The sequence below is a fragment of the Ambystoma mexicanum genome, chromosome 6p (genome assembly GCF_040938575.1).
Source record: "Ambystoma mexicanum isolate Mex_15411 chromosome 6p, UKY_AmexF1_1, whole genome shotgun sequence".
Classification (NCBI taxonomy): Eukaryota; Metazoa; Chordata; class Amphibia; order Caudata; family Ambystomatidae; genus Ambystoma; species Ambystoma mexicanum.
The window spans coordinates 1,341,009,558-1,341,031,360 of record NC_090935.1 but is presented as its reverse complement, the minus strand read 5'-3'; the positions used below and the strand labels follow the sequence as shown (position 1 = coordinate 1,341,031,360).

At 46.1% G+C, this 21,803-nt stretch overlaps 1 protein-coding gene across 4 annotated transcripts in view; it reads right to left on the bottom strand.

Moving 5' to 3' along the window:
• JAK2 (Janus kinase 2) overlaps positions 1–21,803 on the bottom strand; it is a 1,999,562-nt gene that overhangs the window by 323,813 nt on the left and 1,653,946 nt on the right. For all 4 annotated transcript variants that reach the window (XM_069626008.1, XM_069626007.1, XM_069626009.1 and 1 more), the window contains one exon: positions 14,218–14,342. In XM_069626008.1, the coding sequence (XP_069482109.1) occupies positions 14,218–14,342 (125 nt within the window). The remainder of the gene's footprint in view (positions 1–14,217; positions 14,343–21,803) is intronic.

Below are 21,803 nucleotides of genomic sequence, written 5' to 3'. Positions count from 1 at the left end.
TGTTGAATGGCTGGGTACTTGTACCAATCCACATTCCTTGTTGTGAGTGTCTGAGAGGGAGGAGGATGGCCTGAATGCACTGTGTGCCTGATTGGCTGACTGACTGCATGAATGCCCTTCTGTATGATTGGCTGCTGAGAGTGACTCAGCAGTGCGGATGAGAGACAAGATAGTATATCTGCGGAGCTCTCACCACTGGAAATTGTTCAGAAGCTGTGTCTACACTTCAAGAGTAACTGGAACTGCTGATCCTCGACACCCAGCTGGAAGAAGAAGACGACTTGCTGTTGCATTTGCTTCGACCTGATCTGAAAGCTGCAGAATTCGTCGAAGATTGATCCGAGAGAGGACCCGGTAAGGCGCCCTCTTCCCGTGCTCTGAGGGACCATCAAGCACAGCTAACCTTCGCCGAAGCTCCATGGAAGTCAGACCCTCGAAAGGCTGCAGACCCGAGACGTCACCGCTGAGGAGAACGAAGCAAAGCACCCGGACTTCGCTGCTGTCGATGTCTACTGCCGTCGACCAGGGTTCGCAGGTTTGTGTAACCGCTGGAGGCCCGTCGAAGTTGTGTTGCCCAGCCGTGGGGACCACTTGACGCCGTGCCGCCGACGCCCGGAGCCGCCCGCTCCTTTGCCTAAGAACATTTGAATCCAAGAACTCCCTTGCCCGCAACATCGACCGCTTTGTCCCACTGGAGAAAGTTGAGGACGACCAACGCGCCGAGGAGAATCCGCCGGTGGGTTTCCCGCCACCTGAAGGCCACAAAGACTTTGAGGACTCGACGCCCTTGTTGGGCCACAGTTCTTCGGAAACTCTTTGCGGTCCTGAACAATCCGTCGCCGAGATGCCCCGCACACCTCATCCTCGCAGGACGTCGCTGATGAGCACCGCCTGGATCGACATCGGGGTCTCGGCACCCTTGAACTTCTCATCGCCGCCGTCGACAAGTTCACCATCTTCGACGCCTCTCGACGATCCGTGGCTCCTGCTTTAAAGGGAGTCACCCAAGAAGGATCCTTCGACGCCTCTTCGAAGAACTCTACTCCACCAGGTACGTTGGGGGGGTAAAACCTTAATAGGAGGAAATAAGGCTATTGAACAATAGATGGACTGGGCTTGTGCTATATATCTTTATTTTACAGGTTGCCTAGGTGGGGGGGATCTCCACACAGAATTGTACCTAGTGGTAGGGGCCAGTATTCTGCCTACCGTTTCAACCATTTTACGTTCCTGCCTATCTCTATTGCTGGTTTCCGCGTTATTGATCTGTGTGACATTTTAACCGTACAGTTGATGCACTTTAATGAGATTCGATAACATTGGTGGTACCACTTTAGAATTGTATATATTTATCATTGTTGATTTCCGAGTACAAAGTGCGTTATTGTGATCGTGTACATACCTTTGAATATTAATTATATAAAGACTATGTTTTCAGTAATTCAGTGTGTGGACATTCCTTTGTGGGGGTTCGGGGACTACACTGTACTTAAAAACCAGCCGGCATCACCTCCTGAGAAGCTAGGCCTTGATTGCTCGACTACGTTACCAATAATAGAGAATCTTGGCTGGAGTCCTCTGTGCCTCTCTACCATATAGAGAGTGGAAGTACAGACACCCCCCTCCACTCTTTATAGTCTCCCAGCTACATTCCCCTTTCCTTCTCTCCGACTTCTTCTGTGGCTTTCCATCTTCTGCCCTTATCTGTTTCTTCTCTCTCCTCTTTCTCACCTTGTTCCGATTCTGACACGCCCTCTTCCTATTCTATGCTCTCCCTGCTGTTTCACCCCTAGATCCACTACCATACCCCCTCATCCCAGGTTTTCCCCCAAACTATTACATTTCTGACACCTCTCCAATATTTCTCGCTCTACCTCAGTCTTTCCCACTGACTTTAGGTATGTGGCTATTCTTCCTATTCTAAAAAGTGCCCTCTCTCTTGCCAAGTCCCTCCCGGCCAATTATTATCCCAACTACCCTGCAGCTTTTCCTGTCTAATTCCTTAATTAGTGTTAATACTAACACTAGTGGCTTACACCCAAGCTGCAACCTAGCATGACCATCTTCCTCTATCGGTCTGGTTTTCTTCATTCACATTCAAATATTTGCTTAAAACTATGCATTTTCAGCATGCTTTCGGTTTATAATTCGGGTAAAAAAAGTTTGCAATGGGTTTTGAAGGTTAAAATATGAAATACATACCATAGAGGCAAGTTATCCACATTGATGAGCATTTTTCAATCAATTTTCATGATAACATTGCACACAATATATATATGCAAGTATAAAAAGCTTTCTCATGTCACCTGTGCTTATGCATGCCCATTCAGACTGCACAAATATATGCCAGTATTACCATACAAGAACATACTCCTATTGGCTTTACCAGTACCAAATGCAATGGCACAGTAAGACAATGGGCCTCATTACGAGTCCGGCAGTAACCACAGCGGTAAAACCGCCTGGTTACCGCCGGACTCGTACCGGGGCATTACAACCCCGGTTTCCCGGGAATCACGGAGGCGGAATAGTGTTAATCCCTATTGAGTCCTACAGGACTCAATGGGAATGGGGATCATGGAAACACCGCCAGCATCTCGTAATGCTGCCGGTGTTTACTCGTCCACCTGCAGGCGGGCGGTGTTAAACCCGCCAGGTCAGACCTGGTGGGAACATCACCTCCCGCCTGCAGGAGTTGTGATCGCCCGGCATGGAAACAACGGTGGCGGCGGGTTTACCGCCACCGTTGTTTCCATACCGGGCGATTTGTAATGAGGCCCAATATGTCCAAACTGAACCCCACTAACGTGTAGGAGTCATTATGATGCGGTCTTCACCCTTGCTGCACAGTAAATATTGCCTTGCCACTGTGAAGATTTGTTTAGACTAGACCCACCAAGATGGGCCAGTACTATGCAGGAAGACTCATTGTGATGCCTTCGTCTTTGGCGACCAGTAAAAACTGCCATTCAAAACTAAAAAAAATATGCCCAGACAGGACCCAACAATGTACAGCCAGTACCACATAGCAACACTCATTATGCTGATGTCACCCTGGATGCCAAGTAGAAATGTCCTGCCACAGCAAAAACAACAACTAGGAACATTCACTGTGCTGCTTTCCCCCTTTGCTTCCCAGTAAAGGAAAATGGCAAGCCACATTGAAAATTTGTCCAAACAGGACACACTAACTTGGTGTGTCTAGTATTGACAAATATTCACCTCATCAATAAAATAAAATACTCCTGGCTTCCGTCTCACCCTACATCCAACAAGAAGCCTGCTGCCCAGTTCGCACACACGCATACACATTCATTAATGATCACTCGTACAGCATTCATTCTTATTTCACTCGTTCCATTTTCACCAGGATAATAAATTGCTGGAGGCTATTTATCTCTGGTTTCTACTCTAGGAGACATTGTTTAGCTTAAAACTAAGTTATCAGGAGCTACGTTTGCCCCAAGGCCAACCAGTACCTCACAAGCATGTACATGTGGCATTTCCTTTGTGTGTTTGCGAATGTAAATTAAAAATAATTAGGATACATTCAAATATAACGGATAATACATAATGGGCAAAAAGTAAAAGTTGGCATGTAATGTGGATGTTCAGTGTGAAGTGCGCCGTGTACTGGCTCCTGGTTCCCTAGCTACAGCTCCTGCTTGCTGCGTAATGCCCGACACCCAGGAGCTTATTTTAGATCATGATCATCAAATCTAAATATTGAACTTTGTACACACATGCATCACCATTCATCATTTACACCGCATTCATTCTTCATTCGCTCTCACATTCAACACTCATCAGCATACCTCGTTTACACATCCCTGTTAATTCACTCACATTCAAACATGCATCAGCATTCATGATTCAAACAGCATTCATTCTTCATTCACATACAACATTCATGCGCACTGACAAACACGTGCACCCAACTACTTCGATACATACCCTTGCATACATGCACACACAAATCTTTATTTTCCTACCTGCAGACCGGGTCTGTGTGTCTGGGAAGGGTGCACAGGGGAGAAGGAGGGAGCGAGGCTGCAATATGTCCAGGCATACTGCACCCTTCTTCACCCTTACAGTGAGGGCGGCGGTATGTCGGGTAGGGGAATGTCAGGTAGAGGTATGACAGGGCATGACATTGCTGCATGTCTTTATTGCCATCGAGAGTAAGGCAATCATGATTCAGATTTGCTTTACTCTTGATATCCATTTCGTTTTACATGGCAAGACTGGCCTATGTTGGTGAGAATGTCGGGATATAGGTTTTACTAAACAAACTGGTTGGAGACCACCAAGGGGTCGCAGACAATAGGCTGCATAGCATGTCTTCTCCCTGTCCCACGCTCCACATTATGGTTTCTGATAAGCCTCCAAGCAACGAGACTTGTGTTGCAGTAATTGGAATCAGCTGCGGAACCTTGCGGTACAAAGGTGACAAACTCCAGGGCCGAAACGGCTTGCGAACTGTCCCAGCGCTCTGAGGTTTCGAGCGGCCGTGTGCTGTCTGCGTGTGCAAGTCAGCGGAGTTGCGTAGGGGGGAATTGCCTCCTCTCTACAGTGAAGGCAACGCACATTGAAGAATGGGAACCCTAAGGTCTCGTCGGACGCTGCGGGAGAGAGGCCCATCCTGAATTGGACATGCACAGATACAACGGAGCGAAGAGAGAATCTTGGCGCTATTCCAGTGCTGGGAGAAATATAGCGCCTAGAAACCGAGCAGCTTTGCGGTAGGGAGTAAGCAGGCGAGACGTTGGCTGCACAGACCTGCTACTGTGCTGAGGAGAGTACCCAGGGGGACAGGCACTGGAGCGGCGAGGACCATGCACACGAGTGTGTGGGGCACCGGTGTGAAGTTGAAGGCTGGAACTCCCATGGTGGAGAAAGAAGTGACGCGGCTTGCTGTAAGGCCTTTTGTTGAGCCGCCAGGACCCAGGGTGAACGTGCTTGAAGGAAGCGACCATGCCCCCCCCCCCCTGTCCCCCGCCACCGGAGGGTGCTGGAGAGCCCACATCTTGACCGTGGGAACGGGGAAGAATTTGGCTGTGTTGGAGCCCCAACGATGAAGGGTGCTGCGATGTTCCTCTGGCCTTTTGCGACTTGGTGAATTGCTGGGCACAGTGGTGGTGGTCCGACAGTGGAGAAAAACTGGTGGAGTAGCCGCCCCCCCCCCTCCCCGGCGCTCATTGTATTGGAGGAAAATTTGGCCTGCGGTACATACCCTGGAGAGGGTTTTTCCACGATTGAGAACCGACTCTGGTGGATATACTTCAGAACAGTGCCCTTCGGCGGAGCGCTTTAAGTGGGCCACAGACAAAGAAACAGAGTGGGGCTGGACCACCAGACTCACGAGTGCCAGTGGACATACAAGCTCTGTCCACCAAAGAAGATATTAGGGACATTCTCCAGGAAATTAAAGCATTGAGTGGAGAGGTGCAAGCTTCAGTGTCTGATCTAGTGGGAGAGTTGATGTGACAGCATGCTCTATGGTATTGAATCTAGCCACCTTAATGCAGACTTTTTTAAATGACGTTCGAAGGTCGTCTGATGGACCTCGAAACTAGAGAGAAAGATGTGCAGCTCCAGTTGGATAACCTGGAGAATGGACAAATAACCTATGGACTTTTAGACCTCAAGAACAAAAGGGTGAGGGCTCCTAATGAAGTTCCTCAGATACATCGATAGGGCGGCTGTCCTGGAAAAAGCAAAAAAGGAAGGTGCTATTCAATTTGAAGGGGACTCGATTCACATCTGTCCGGACCTTTCCACTTTTACTCTGCCCAGGCGGAGGGATTGTAGGTGTCTCAATACCTTGCTTACGGAGAGAGGGATATGTTAGAGATGGTCTTTTAGATTTGCCCTAACATTTGAAATTGAGGACGTGAACTATGGGACATATACCAGTGGAAAGACAGTGGGTGGGACGGGACAATTACCATCTTAGGCCCGCAACAGTTGGGTTATGGTTATGGGTGACAAGAGTTTTGGGTCCTGTGCATAACTGCTGAACCCATATGCATGCATTAGTTATTGGGCCGACCCCTAACCCTCACCCGGAATAATTTGGCTCACACAATTTTGTCAAGTGTTGGCAATAAAAGGCCGTAGGATTTTATTGTACAGATATGGTTATGTAGATAACAATAATCACATATCATGATAGTATCATACTTTTGGGCACCAAGTCCTGAGGTTACCCCTACTGGCCCGTGCAGCCTTCTCATGTCCCACGACTTGTTGTGGGCACCGTACAGTGCCTTGTACTTCTTTGCTTTGTTCTTCTCCCTTATGTTGTAAGGTGGGAGGGTTCTGTGGTAAAGAAGCAAAGGTTGGAAGACACTGAGTAAACAGTGAACCTCCCGTTTGTTTGGGTCCCCGTGCAGGGTCCACAAACAGATTGTGTTTTCTCAGAGGATGCTGCTCTTATTTATAAGACCCAGGGGAGCCCTGGGTCTTTGATGTGTATAGTAGTGGGGGCTGTGTGCCAGCCCCCGGCCGAATAGCCGACTGTTTGGCCCCCTGGGGGGGCAGGTCTTTGAACCTGGGCCCTGCCCGACTGTTGGTTTTCTTGGTGCTTAGCACCTTGCTGCTTGGAGGAAGGGTGAGGTGATTGCTCACACCTCATTCATTCTCAGCTTTGTTGTGGCAGAGACTGTGTGTCTCTGTAGCTAACGAGGGGAGAGAGGATCAAGCAAGAGGGGGTTGGGCTGCTCCTCTCCTGGCCTGCTGATGGTAACAGCAGTTACCCTGCCTCGCCTTGGGCGGCCCTGCGGCATTCCCCATAACTGCTGAACTGATATGCATGCATTAGTTATTGGGCCGACCCCTTACCCTCACCAGGAATGATTTGGCTCACACAATTTTGTCAAGTGTTGGCAATAAAAGGCCGTAGGATTTTATTGTACAGATATGGTTATGTAGATAACAATAATCACATATCATAATAGTATCATACTTTTGGGCACTGGGTCCTGCGGTTACCCCCTCTGGCCTGTGCCGCCACACGCGGGCAGGTTGACGGCTGACCGTTTTCCCCCGAAAGTATCTCTTAGCGACAACCCCTGGAGGCTAGAGCTGCTGAAATTTCCCGAAAGAAATGTTCCATGCCCTGGTTTGATAAATGCGTGCCGTCTTTGAGAAAAAGGTCCGGGTCTCCCAGTGTAATGGCTGGGTGTTTTATGAAGCCCAGTCCTCTTGCTATGCAGAATTTCTCTAGCCCCCTGTTGAGTTTTCTTCTAGCAATGTCTACAGATCTGTAGCAGTTGGCCCCTTGCCATTTCCTTCTGGGTAGGATGGCTGAGAAGTACATTTCTGTGCCCTCCAGTTGCGAGAAATGCCTGCTAGGGAGGAGCAAATGTCCTAAAATAAATGTCTCGTTCCAATGGACACCAGGTCATTGCCCCTAGGTGTATAACCAAAAATTCTGGCGGGTCTCTGTATGCGACCAGCTCAGCTAGTGTTTCGTGGATATCTGCCCATTTTAGGCCTCTGTATCCACACCATGAGGCAATAGTGTTTCTGAAAGGTGGCCCTTCTTTGGTCTCTTCTGCCCATCGGCCCGTCCTGAAGATAAATGAGTGGCCGACGATCCATGCCGACCGGAGTGAGGTCCTCCCTTCGCCCGTTGTTTCTGCAGGGGGGGGGGGGAAGCAGCGTGAGAGCGGATGGCTGTATTAGCTGTGGTCTGATGTATCTTTTGTAGCAATCTGACTTCCATCACCCTATGTTTTTCAGCTGTTGAGGTGTTAGGCCTCCTTGCCAGGCTGAGGTGGCGGCGCCTATTCTGAAGGAGCGGGTGCCAAAACTCTTGGGATCCCACCCTGCTTTGCTGATTGCTTTCATCAGTACCCCTTTAAATTGATAGCGGCTTAGTGCAGAGGTGTCCTTGTGGATTAGGAACCTCCCCCCCAACTTGGGCCTTTGTGTTTAATAAAGGTTGGTGATACATACAGGGCAGTTTGCTGCCTCATCAATACAACAAATATTGATGGTTCTTTTGGCCCCAGTTTTTGACTGTTGGATCTCTATACAGACGCTTTCCTGTCTCACCCTGACCTCCATGACACCCAAGCCGTTTGTGGCCTTGGTGCTGGAGGCGATAAGTTCACTAACACGGATAGCCCCGAAGTATGCCAGAAAAAAGGCTGTTTTGAATAATATGATCTCGTATGGGTGCCAGCATATGGCTTCCAGCTGGCTTGCTATTTGTACCAGTTTGTACCAGTTTGTTGAAATCAAGGGGGCAGCGGGTGTCCACATGGGGATTCTCTATTCTGCCCCATCCTTTCATTGAGTAGGAAATTAAGGCGTTCTGGGTGGGGTCTGAATCACCCCGTATTTTTGAGAAATACGAGATTGAAACTAGGTGTCTTTTTGCCCAGTCTCTCTTAAAGCCCTGCTCATGTGCTCATTTTAAAAATGTTTCTATGTCTTTAATCGTTATTAGCTCTACATGGTCTAACCCTGTGACTCTAAATACTGTTTGTAAGCACTAAGTGTACTGTGCTGCGGTGGTGCTTGCCAGTGCTTTCTCTGACATCTCTGTTAGGAAACCTGAGCGGCTGGCACCAGTTTTTGAGGTCCCTGGTTCTTGTTGGGCATCCCGACTTGGGCTCTGTGGCGCTGGCGTTGATGCCGTTATTCTTGATTTCCCATTATTGTCCAGCATTCCGCTGGTATTGGCGTCATCTGTTCCTGGGCGTGTGGCGCTAGCACACGGAATCTTGGCCACTGAAAGCGAGAGAAAGCATCTGCAATGTTATTATCTGCCCCCGAGATGTAAGACTTTGAGCACTAAAGGGCATTTGGTAGATCTTCTGTTTATGGATCCTACTACTGCCATGTTGTCGCACCAGACCAAGAGTTCTGTGTTAGCTAGCTGCCTGCACCAGATGTGTAAGATTCCTAGGAGGGTGATGTTTTTTTGTCCACCCTGCCAGTTGCCATGAGTTGGGCCAGTGTCCTGCCACCCCCTACTCCATCGGTGAAAAGGACCCTTCTTGTCCATGTGTTCAATGGCGTTCGCCAAAGTGAGGTCCCGTTGAAGTCTTTGAGGAAATTCCCCCAAGTTTCCAGATCTTGTTTCACCTCTGTGCCTAGCCGGATGTGTAGGTGGGGTTTGGTGTATGATTTGATTTTTAGCTCCAGGCTTCTGGAAAATACCCTCCCCTGGGGGATTATTCTGGATGCGAAGTTGAGACTACCTGCTAATGATTGAATTTCTTTTACTGTGCCCTTGTCTTTTGTTGTCAGGCCTTGTATTTTTTCCAAAAGTTCTGTTATTTTTGTTTTCGGGATTTTGCATAAGCCCCTTGCAGAGTCTATTTCAATCCCCAGGAAAATTATGTTGGTGTCTGGTTTGGTCGTTTTTTCAATTGCCAGAGGGATGCACCACTGTGAGGACATCTGTTCTAGTCTCGCCAGGACCCTACTGCATTCTTCAGAATTTGGTGGTCCCATTACCATGAAGTCATCGAGGTAATGCACTATTTTGGTCCCTGGTCTCTGTTTTTGGAAAGCCCATTGGAAAAAGGAACTGAATTGCTCGAATAGGGCGCAGGATACTGTGCACCCCATGGGGAGGCATCTGTCTAAATAGAATTTGTTATTAAAAGTAAAACCTAGCCGTTGCTGTGAATCTTGGTGGACTGGCAACCGTCTGAAAGCAGATTCGATGTCCAGCTTGGCCATCAGGGAGTTCCTGCCACATTCCTGAATGAGTCTTACCGCCTCTTGGAAGTGTGTATAAGATACAGCGGATTCCGTGTGTGGAATGCCGTCGTTTAGGGATTGGCCTTTGGGGTAGAATAGATGATGAATTAACCTCATTTTCGCAGGTTCCTTTTTGGGGACCAGACCTAGTGGAGATATTATGTAGTCTGAGGGGCATTTGATCCCAGGGTCCTGTAATCCTGCCTAGTAGCAGTTCCTTCTTGATTTTGCTCTCCACCATCAGGGGGTTGTCCCTGGCTGATTCCAGGTTCATAGGGACATTCTGTGACCCTGTTCCCTTGAAGGGGATGATGAAACCCTGGGTGAACCCTGCCATATCACCTTGCTGGTTTCCCTGTCTGGGAAATTGCTGAGTGCTTCTCTTAAATTGTTTGGGTTGACAGGGGTTCTGCCTGGTGCTGCTAAAATTCGGTTTGGTGTGGGAGGGGCGAGGGGGGTTGGTGCTAGTCTTCTGAATTTTGGGCTGGCAGTCTGGTGCAGTTGCTTGCTGCATGGTCACCGTTACAGTTTGTGCAAGTGTGCTTGTACCAGCATTCCTTCCCCCATGTGCACAGGTTTTTTTCAAAAATTCCTGCATGGAATGTTGGCCTTTGGGGAGTGGTTTTTATTCTGCCTGTGGGCATTAAACGTAGCCACCCATGGCTGATTCTTCCGAAAGGGCTGTTCCCCTTTTTTGTGTTTACGTTGTCATTAAGTCTGGGGCCCTGTGCATTTTTGTTATTTTAAGAGGTTGTTTGGGGGCCTCTTCCTCTGATGGAGGCTCGGCGTTCAGCGTGTATAAGTCATCTGAACCTCGTCCCATTCTATGGCTGGTCTCTCTGACATGCTTCTCCTAAATCTAATATCATAAGCTAGCCAGGTCTTCCCTCTGAGTGATTTTTACTTCTCTTATTTTATCCATATATACCCATAGTTTTCTGCCATCATTGGGGAATTTTTCTTCGTAAATAGTTGCCAAGATGGCGAAAGCCTGTAACCAGTTGTCCCAGTTCTGTTCTACCTGGGCGTTTCTGGCTATGGCTTTCTCCTCTATCTTTTTGGGATCCCTAAAAGAATCTTTTCCTTTGCGTTGGGCTTCTATCAGTGAAAAGATTTCGATGAACTCTTTGGCCCATATGGCTTCCTTGATTGTGGTGTGAATGTTCCATGCTAGGCATCTTTTGTATCTATTTAGTATTTCAGTCTGGAAGGATTTCATTTTTAAGTCTAATTGGGCATTGCAGATCATTACTATGTCTGCTGGGTTGTTGCTGCTTGCCCCTGTCTGCCCCAGTGTGTCTGTAATGGGGGTGGCCCATGCTTTTAAAGCACCTGTTGGGTCTGTTGTTGCTGCTGTTGGCACAATTGTGATGGCTGTTGCTGGTGTTGTTGGCACCTGTGGCAGTTGTGCTGCAGGGACCGATGATGTTGGGTTTGTTGTATGTGGGGGGGGGGGGGTGGCCACGGTTCTAGCAGGTTTTAGAGGTATGGTAGGATTTGTGGCCCAAGGTCTGCCTGTGGTGGGTAGTTGTTTTACCCTGATTTCAAGCAATAATTGTTGCAATTCAGACATGATTTCGCATAATTTTGCCAGTTTTCTGTTACCTTTTCTTGCGCCTTCCGATAGCTTCCTTCTCTTTGATGGTGTTGTGTCGTCATCTTGGCTGGGTGATATGGGTGTCCCTTCCTTTGGTAGGCCACACACGTTTTTCCTGACCCATGCCCAACCATAGTGTTCCGCTGCCTCAATGGCTGCTAGGAGGTGAGGTGATCTGGGCTTTTGTGCCAGGGTTGGGGGTTCCTGTGATTTTCGTTTGGGACCCATGTTTCTTTTTAGCCTGTTTGATCACAAAGGAAAAAAAATTCTTAAATGACTGGCTGTTGTATTTGTGGGTTTCTTGTGGGATCACTATGTTGTTGCCCGTGTTGGGTAACTGGTAGATGTTCCCCCAACAATTATTTGGCTTATGCTCAGACAAACCTGTCCGTAAAGTATGTTGTCTGATGTGTTTGTTGCCGCCTGGCGGATGTCGCATTTAACTTTCAATTTGCCCTTTACTTTGTCCAATGGCTAAAATTTGTTTTGCCGCAAGACGTTAGTTTTTCAAGTGCCTGTTGCTCATTTGAAAAAAGGCACACCTGCTTGGAAGATCTAAAATCCCGCCCCTGTGCTCCCCCCGCCAGTTCGCCTTGGCTCTATGACAGTCTGACACACATCTGTTTTTGTTCGAAAGAAAATTTCAATGCGCTTTTGCATGCGTTGCGCTTAATAACAGTGGGTCAATGTGGAGCCTGCACTGTATTGGCAAAATTAGCTACCAGTATTCTTTAACGAAGTCAATCTCCCGGGAACTGTCCGATTTGTAAAATTGTTTGTTTGAAATAACACCTTTTGATTCTGCCTCGCTGGCAGAGAAATGCAGGGTTTCTGTCTACACTAAGCGCTCTGTTTGGCCAGCTGCCAAAGGTATGTTAAATTCGAAATGCTTCAGGCCTGTAAGCTTTCGGTTTTACTCGCAACCCGGCGCGGGGACTCAGACATACTTGAAATTGACACGCCGTCTTTCCCGGGCTGTCTGTGTTTTCCCTCGCCGCTCGCTTGGCTTTAACGATGCGGCGTCCTCGTTTTCAGGTTTCGCCGTGCGCACCGGATGGGGCTCCCGGTGTTGCTCTGCTCACCGCTCTCCCGATCAGGAGATTCTTTTGAACAGGGCAATGTTCTTATAAGAAAAAAGACGATATGATTAAAGCGAACTTTGGAAAGGATAGGGGTGCCAACAAAAAAGATGCTGAGTAAACAGCAAACTTCCCAGGCGAAAGAAGCAAATGCTGGAAGACACAGAGTAAACAGTGAACCTCCTGTTTGTTTAGTTCCCCGTGCAGGGTCTACAAGCAAATTGTGTGTGTTCCAGGAGTGAATGATGATATTCCAAACCTGGACAGGTTTCAGAGTTGGTTTGAGGCGGGTTTAACAAGGATTGGGAAGTTATTGAAGAGTGGGAAGTTTATTTCCATATTGGAGTTGGAAGAGGGTCGGCATATAGGTACTTATCAGTTTCTTCATATTTGCCACTGAAGGGGGTGGTTACAAACATTATATGGAGGGCACAAATACAATGGGATCTCACCCCAACGGAAACAGTTCTCTATTCCCAAACAGAGATGAAGGGGTCCTCAAAGCGGTGCCAGCATGCCCGGAGACCTCAAGGCAAACTGATGAGGCTTGGTGACCTCGGACTGAGGTCCGGCATCCGTGCATAAAAGAGCACCCCTCAGAGATGGAAAGCCCGTCAGGTGATGACCCCGTATAAGAGCCGCAGGTCCTGCATAGATCGTCACAGAGCTGGGTGGCCCCTCGAGACAGGCTCCCAGTGCTAGACATATGGCCCTCAGAACGGTCTCTGTTCTTAGATCTATGTGATCCCTCCCTGCAGCAGGACAACTGGTGAAGGAATCCCCCTGCTGTGATGAACCAATAACAAGTGGATACCTACCTTCTCCTCAAACTTCCTGCTGGTGAAGGACTTGAGATGATTAGGGGAAACCTGCAAAAAAATCTCTCCCCAGCAAGCTTGCCTGTTTTCAAGTGCTGTAGCTGTCACCATGCTCTAGACTGCACAGGAATCAAACATGGAACAGAGGACTGATGGGTGGAGCGGGAGCCAGCAGGGCATATCTATTCCCACCCCTTTGCATGCCTTCAAATCCAATGGGGAAGTGTTACATTTGTTGGGCAAATGGCTCTGGTCCAGCCCCTTGGCAGTGAAACCCATACAGTATAAAGTAAAGTTGTTCAGAATTAGGAGAAAAGGCAGATTTTGAGCATGAATAATGTAGCGCAATTGAGCCCATTTCCTTGTGTGATAGCCACTTTTATTTAGTTCGCAACAGTGAAAGACTATGCTTTGTAGTTTTGAAGTGCCCTATTTTAGAGCATTCCATGTCTTTGATGATGCACTAAAACAAAACACACAATGGATTGACAAACATTACTTCCAATTATTGCAGCCAGCATTTCTAAATTTGAGGACTCAGCCTGGCAGGAAAAGTTAAAATGAAGCTTCTTCACTCACAGTAGAGGTAGAAAACAGTGATGTTGCTATTGGCACCAAAATACATTAACATTAAAAAAAAACGAAAAAGAGCCATACTGTTAAAAACCGGCAAATGCGTGAGCACATCGGTCAATTAATTGTTCAATGTTTTGCTAAGTGCTCAAAAATGACATTTTAAGCAACATCTTTGGTACCATTTGTTACACTGTTTAAACCCCAGTGAGAATTCAGGAATGCTCTATTTGGAGATGTCACTATGAATGCCATGAAAGTGGCTAAATCATTTCTAAACCTGGAGCAATCCGGCTACAGTAACACCCACTGATGACAGACAGGGGGGTTGATTTCTGGGTTAGGAGAGACCCCTTCATGGATTAGTTTGGAGATGATACAAATTATACCATACACAAAAGAAATCGAAATAATACGTTCACAGTACCTTGCAGATCTGGGATGAATATTGCAGGAGTTTCTTAAAGTCCAGCCTTTCTTTGTGTTTTTGCAGATAGTCTCGTAAACTCCCATATGGTAAATATTCCATAATTAACTTCAGATTTCTACGACCTAAGATTACACAGAAAGCATTACTAATGTACGCTTCATAAAAAAAATAACATTTACCCCTACTCCATGATATACCACTACATTCAGCAGTAAAGATAGCAGTATTGCAATTGCATACACATTAACACTAGTGTTAAAGACTGCCAGTGGGCAAACAAACAATATCAGAGGAACAAAACCTACAACTGGCATCCCTTTCAGCAACCAAACAAGACTAGAGGGTAAACATTTTCTGTAGGATGCAAAGGAAAATCCAGCCGGCATGCCCTTTGCAGTCCTTCACTGCCATATTTAAGTCAAGCATAGGTTGGTGGCACACTCTCGCGTCCTCCTCATGGACGGGGTAGGGGGTGAGGCATGGTGAGGGGTGTGAGGGGGCTAAGCCTGAATTGGCCAGAGAACAGCGTAAACTATCGACACGTAAAAATAGAAGAAAGGGCCGACAGGTTACGTAGACTCATGCCGATATGACCCCCTCGGTGTAATGCTTAGTGCCTGACAAAGAATATTGAAATGCTTGGGGTATTCAGAACCAGTACAGACTGACGGCACCAATTTTGGGCATCCTAAAAGTGAGACCGAGCCTGCATAGAAGGATCAGGAAGTCCTGGTCACATGCTGGGTTCCTGCACTTGAGGGACCTCTTTCCGAATAGAACATCTCCATCATTTCCAGAGCTGCAGGGGAGGAGGGTCCAATATGTCTACAGTGTTCCAATGCAGATTAGATCGCCATTGAATGTTAAGATGAAAACTTCCCCCAAGAACCCGTAATGCATAAACGTGTTAAATGTATTTACACGTGTTTACCATGCCGCCATTTAGTACCCCCATTCTATAACCTGGTTCGGCAGGAGACTAAACTGTCACAACAAAGGGCATGCACTAAATGCCTCAAGGCTCACCTATTGATTACGATATGTGGCGTAGTACTCACCAAGGAATGTCCTTAAATTCCAAATTTCATCTTAAAGATTTCAGGATTCTCAATAATCTGCACTATAAAAGCCAGTGATGCTATGTAAATTTTAGGCTAGCGCTGAGAAATTCTGTCCAAAATGTAGATCCCCTGATGCTGATCATGTTCATATGTTTTGGTCCTGCACTGGGGTAGATGCATACTGCTCTGCAATCTGTGCAGAGATGTCTACAATGATGGCCATGCCTGTACCTTTGGATCCATTATGGGCAATGTTCGGCTGTTATGCTAAAATGGGAAGTATTAAGCGCAGACTTGTGTGTATGGCTTTTCTACTGGTAACGTTATTCTTCTACAATGGAAGTATTCTAAACTGTCAGAAATACAGCATTGGCTGCATGACTTGACATGGGCGAATTACGAGGATGTTTACATATCGCTCCAGCCAGCCCTGAAAGCCAGCCCTGAATTGTCTCAAACATGTGGCTGTTTTCCCGTTCCTGCTAGCTTGTGTGCAATGGTGCACAAGTTGATTTGTCAAATGTTGGATAAGAGGGTTCTATTTGTGTTCTAACTGTCTGAAATTCCAAAATGTTGAGTAATTATTCAACTATATACTTCCCCCAACTTCTACTATTTCACTGTTATGCTCCAATGCTATATTACCACTGTTTATCATGCCAAGTGTTTGTATAAATAAATTTAAAAAGTCCTACCACCCATTCATTTCAGAGCCCTGTCACAATTCCCGATTACACCCACATACCTCATCCTTCCCCAAAGTCCATCATTAATCCTGCGACCCTGGTTGTCCTCACAGTCCCTCATCACCCCCACAACCATTCTCATCAGCCCATCTTTACTTTTGCATCCAGCATCTTTGTCACAGTCCCAGATTACCCCGGCATCTCTGATCCTTGCCACAGTCCTTTACTTCAGCATCCCGCACTGTAGTCAACCCCTCATCCCCACTGCACCCCTCATACTTGTCAGTCATTCATTTCCCGTCCCCTGGCATCCTTCATCCTCATCGCTGTCCCTGATTACCCCCAGAAGACCACTCATAATTTTTTATGTCATATACAAACAAAGGCTAGCTAAAATAGGGCATTCTGTCTGTGCAACAAACTGCAATGGATGAACATAAGAGCTATAATTATGATTATGTGTGAAGTGTAATATTTAATATCACAAACAAGAAGAAGCGCACGACTAAGCAGTGCACTTGTAATGTGTAATATTAATGACAAGTGTAAGCATACACGTGCAAGGAAAAACCTTAATTTATATTGTGTACATAAATGGGCAAAAAAACATGCAGAACATGTGTACTATGTTTTATTACAAACAAGAATATATGTGAGACAGGCATGGTAACAAGAGATGACAGACAACAGATATATATTTCTAAACAAAGCTTTAATAATGATCAGAATGGTGTAACGCCTAATTAACCCTATGCTATGGTGGGATTTTCCCTGCCTAAATAAATCTAATGAAAGTCTGTGTCCACAAGTCCAAACCAAAGGTCTGTGTGTCAAAACCTATGCTTGTCCTCACAACTACAACAAAATCTAGTGGGGAAATGTTATCAACCAAATATAAGTGCTCAAGCTCAATACAGTTCCAATGTAACTTTGTTGAAGGGTTCTATGTTCTTAGATTGTCAAGCTCCCCCCCCCCACCCCCAGAGTTTTTTGCCAAAAATGTTTGGCCGCAAAAACTCAGATTTTTTTTTTTAAATTTGGGGGGGGGCTCCGCTTCCATATTTTGTAGTCCCTATACCCCACACCCCCTACCCCTTATATGGCCTTACCAACACACCCCCTATATTTTCCGATGAGTTTTTCAGCTAGAGGTTTTGGCAAAAAAAACTGCAAAAAAAAAGCCTGGCAATGTAATATCGTCTTACCATTTGAAGGAGGTTTGATCACCTTCTGAAGTTACCTTCTGTAGGTTCAATGGCATCACAGTTCACATCAAAAACCGGTCTTGGACTTCTCCTTCCACAAGTTCAAATGTAATCAAGTTCATACAACACTGTAATCTTGGGACTCCCTTCTCCCAAGATAAACACACTCCAGTTCTTTGGTTCTCAGAGTTCTCTTCCCCAAGATTTATACTGAAGAGTTGACCTGCTTCCTCTGTTCACATGTTCATAAGAGAATACCGGGTCTGTTTGCCTCATCCTTTGGTTAGCTTCACCAAGGACACCCACTTCTTTGTTGCTTTTCCAAAATTTTGCAGTTTCTGGTCTAGGTGCAGTTGTCCGACCACAAGGTCCACCCATCACAGGCCACGCAACCATGTTTCTGCAAAGCCGTTGTTCAGTAATATTCAAGACAACTCTTCATGTTCACATTATTCTTAAAGTGCTTTTCTGGTAGTGGGTTACTTGATATACTTGATTGTCCCAAAATGTGTATTCAGTCTTTAGCACTTCATAGTCTAATCAAGCACCAGCTATCTTTTCATTCAGTGGTTCATAAATGTATTGTTTACTTGGTTTCACTCAAACCACAACTTTCCTGCTGCTCCAGATTCAGGAAATGTAATGCTGTGTTGCATTCATCAGGATAGCACCTTTCATTCCGTTCAGCTTTCAATAAATGTAACTAAGTTGCGCACACATGAATAGCACTTTTCATGCAGTGCGGTATTCAATAAATGCAGTTTTCACTACTTCTGTAGACCATTACCCATTGCAAGGTCCCTTGGAGCGCTGCGGGGTTGCTAGTGTCTCCTGACACTTACTGGGTGTCTGTAGCTCCGTTCGGCGGCTTCACCCCGTATGGGAAAACCAACTTGTCAGTTCGGTGGGTGCTCCAATCAGTAAACGGCGGCCTTCGTACTTGGCTGCCAGTGCCTGCTGTATGCCCTTCCTCGCTGGGGATCCCAGTCCTGCACAGTCACCTTGGCAAGACTCTCGGGTTCTTCGTTGACGTGTGGGCTTCTCTCTCCTCAGCACTGCAATTCCTTGGTTCCCTTTTCCTTCTGCGCCTGCACCTCCTATGTGCCTCTGAGTTCCACCTTTTATACTCTCTATTACTAACAGGCTGTAGGTGAAATGAGGTATGCTCAATTGCATGACCCTCCTTGAGCCTATTAGTGTGACATGCCTGATCTTCATTGCTACATGCCTTCAGACCACTCTTCTTCGTTCTAGTACAAGAGTGGTGTTTATAATAGGAAATATGCACTCCTCCTTCTCAGCACCTAAGAGAAAACTATAGGAGAGGAAGGGGTGAGATTGTTAATAGCCCATAAAAGCTAAGGGAGTGGAGGGTAGGGTAGGTCAATATCAGGAAAGGGTGGCAGGGATGCCATGTCTCGCCTTCAGGAACCCTCTCTCCAATCCCCAAGGACCCTTCACTCAGGTGATCCTCCCTTGCTTGTCCACCCCCAGGGTTGCAATCCAAAAGTGATGGCCCTTACCTGGCCACCTGAACAGAAGATCCCTGGGGAGTAGACGTGAGAGTACCTTCGGGTGTCTTGCACATAGAAAAAAGCAAAAACACCCATAATTTGTAAAGTTATATAAATTCATAAGAAGGTAATCATAAAAGTGTAATCCCCCCTGAACCTGGCATCTCTCATTACCCCTGCATCCACCATCCCAGTTAGAGTGATGTTAATGCGGTCGCCCAAGACGGTATTCAAATGTTCATCAGATCTGAGAATATGCCAATGACGTTGCATAACTTTGCGTATGCTATGCGCTTTAGCTCCAAATGTTAAAATAAGACGTGTCTCATTAGAGTCAGTGGTAATATGTTCAGTGCCTTCCTGCAACAGTAGCTGGGAGCGATCCATACTTCTCGCTTTCAAAAAAGCTCTCTCCACAATTTTCTTAGGGTAACCCCGTTGTTTAAAACTGTTAGCTATGAGAGCGCATTCGCAATCAAAGGTTTCAATCTTTGTACAATTTCTGCATATGCGAATGAACTCACCATAGGGGATACTCCATTTAAGGGCGGTGGGGTGATTACTCGAGGCATGTAGTGGAATATTCGAGCTGGTGGGCTCTGTATAAACTAGTAATCAGTTCTCCATGAGCCACAGTGACAAGAATATCCAAGTAAGTGATAGCAATCTTGCTGTGGCTCTCGGTGAATATATATTCACTGAAGAAACCTTAGTTAAGATGCGCAGATATTATGCAACAAAACCTTTGAAATTCAGCAGTTGTGGGAAGTCGTGACCAGCTTAACTCGGCACGCGCCCGTTGATGTACCCCTTAATGCTATGTCCCCCATAATGCCATTTCGTATCTCATTGTTAATCCCTTTTCTTATAATATGTATGTGCTCATGGGCTTTGCAACGGGAACACGTAGCATTAAGCTGGTCATGACTTCCCAAGGGTTTTGTTACTTTAAATCTGTGCAACATAACTTAACTAACATTTTTTCAGTGAATTTCAAGGGTTTTGTTTTTACAAGTCACTAGCCATGGCCTTTGTCCATGTCCACTGTACACGTTCCCCCGATGTGCATCTTTTGGACCCACTAGGTGGTCACGGCCTGCGACCGCGGCCACTCTACACGTATTTCGGGCAGGCTGTGCCCACTGTTTTATCTCTCATATCAAAAAAATATATAGCTTTTTCATTTCTGCTGCAAAGCACCATAGGAAACATAGCTATATTTTTCTCCATCAAATATTTTAACTAGTGGACGAAATAAGCCCAGACGCCTCCCGGGAATCAAGCCAATGCTTCGTGCCCATGTGGTTTTGTACCTGGTCTAATTCCATCCAGCGATTTTTGACTTTTTCTCTATATGGAAATGAATGGGAGTAGGCATAAAACAGCATTTTTCTGCTTTCTTAGTAAACTAACATTTTTAAACTAATCTTTCCCAAAATTACCAGTCCGGCTGGAAGGAGTGGAGGGGGTTTCCTATGGAACTTGATACTCAACTATGGTGCAGCGACCACCACACTGAAATATACATAATACTTATTTTCAGTGAAAAAACATTAGTTAAGGTAAACATTTAACGCAACAAAACCCTTGAAATTCGGCAGGCAATTCAGGCAAAGCCATCATAACTACTCGCCCCCTCTTGTGCAGCATCTGACCACAATGATAAGAGTTTACATCACGGTTAGCATCGTTAATTAAATGATATATGACATCACTGATGTCATCAGACATATCATCATACATGACTTGACTGATAGCACTGATTACATTAATGACATTTTCAATGTTTTCTTTTACATAAAATATGTATACATATTTATAAAATACATTTTATTCTGCTGTAATTTCTTTAAATGAAGTGTATGGTCCACAAATTGAAGTATAAACAAAATTGAGTACAACAAAAATAGTATAGTATGTAAGAATTAATTTCCTTTGGCATGCCAGCTGTTACAGTGGAACAAAAAGTAATTAATTTAGAAAAGAAATAAAGTAAGTAATGTAAATCTAATTACATATCTAAAAGTAAATCTTCAAATTCTAAACTTCATTACTTTTGTATATTTGCAATTATGTAGTATTCATTCTTTTTACATGATTTTTTTAACACTTCTAATTTCAAAAAACATTATAAATTACTCACTGTAGTGACTAACTTACTCCTAATCCGTATTCCCCTTTCCTCCATACTGTATGGGCCTTCCTTTGCTAGGGACGGCAGATGGAACCTTTTTCACCAGAAAAAAGTCTTCTTCCCCTTTAAATTTAGAGGTGGGAGTGGGAGCATGCGCTCCCGACTTTTCCCACCGGTGCCACTCAGTCGCCATTGACACGCCAACAATATTACCATTGCCTAATGACACCAGTTTTATTAGGGGGGGGCATGGTGGGACGTATGGAGGAAAGGGCACTATGGACTAGGAGTACGTTAGTCACTACGGTGAGTAACTTATAATTACTCCTACACCCCGTCCCGTTTCCTACATACTGTATGGGAGATTACTCTCTGAATGTAGCCCCAGGGTGGAGAGGTGACCCTCCTTGAGAAACAAGTTCCTTAATACTGCCTGTCCGAAAGCTGTGTCTGACCTAGAGCCTGCATCCAGACAGTAGTGCTTGGAGAAGGCCGAAGGAGAGGCCCACATAGCCGCCCTACTGATGATCTGCCATGGAACGTGCCCTTGGAAAGCGACTGCCGTGGCCTTGGCTGCGATAGTGTGGGCATGCATGTGTGCCAGAAGTGGCTTGTGATGCCCCTCATAGGCCTCATTAATGGCTGAAACCATCCACCTTGCTATGGAGGCCTTAGAAGCCCGATATCCCGGCTTTGATGCCCCCCCCCCAAAGGTAACAAAGAGCCTCAGATTTGCGGAAGCTCGTGGTTCTATCAAGGTAGAATTTTAGACAGCGCCTAACATTCAGGCAATGCAGGATCCTCTGAGCATCGTCCTTAGGGTCAGCGAAAAAAGTGGGTTGCATTAGCTCCTCATTTAGATGTAACGAAGAGACTACTTTGGGGAGGAACGCGGGATGCGTTCTAAGGACCACCTTGTCCCTATGAAAGGTAGTGTAAGGCTCGGAAGCCACAAGAGCTTGGATTTCATTGACCCGGCATGC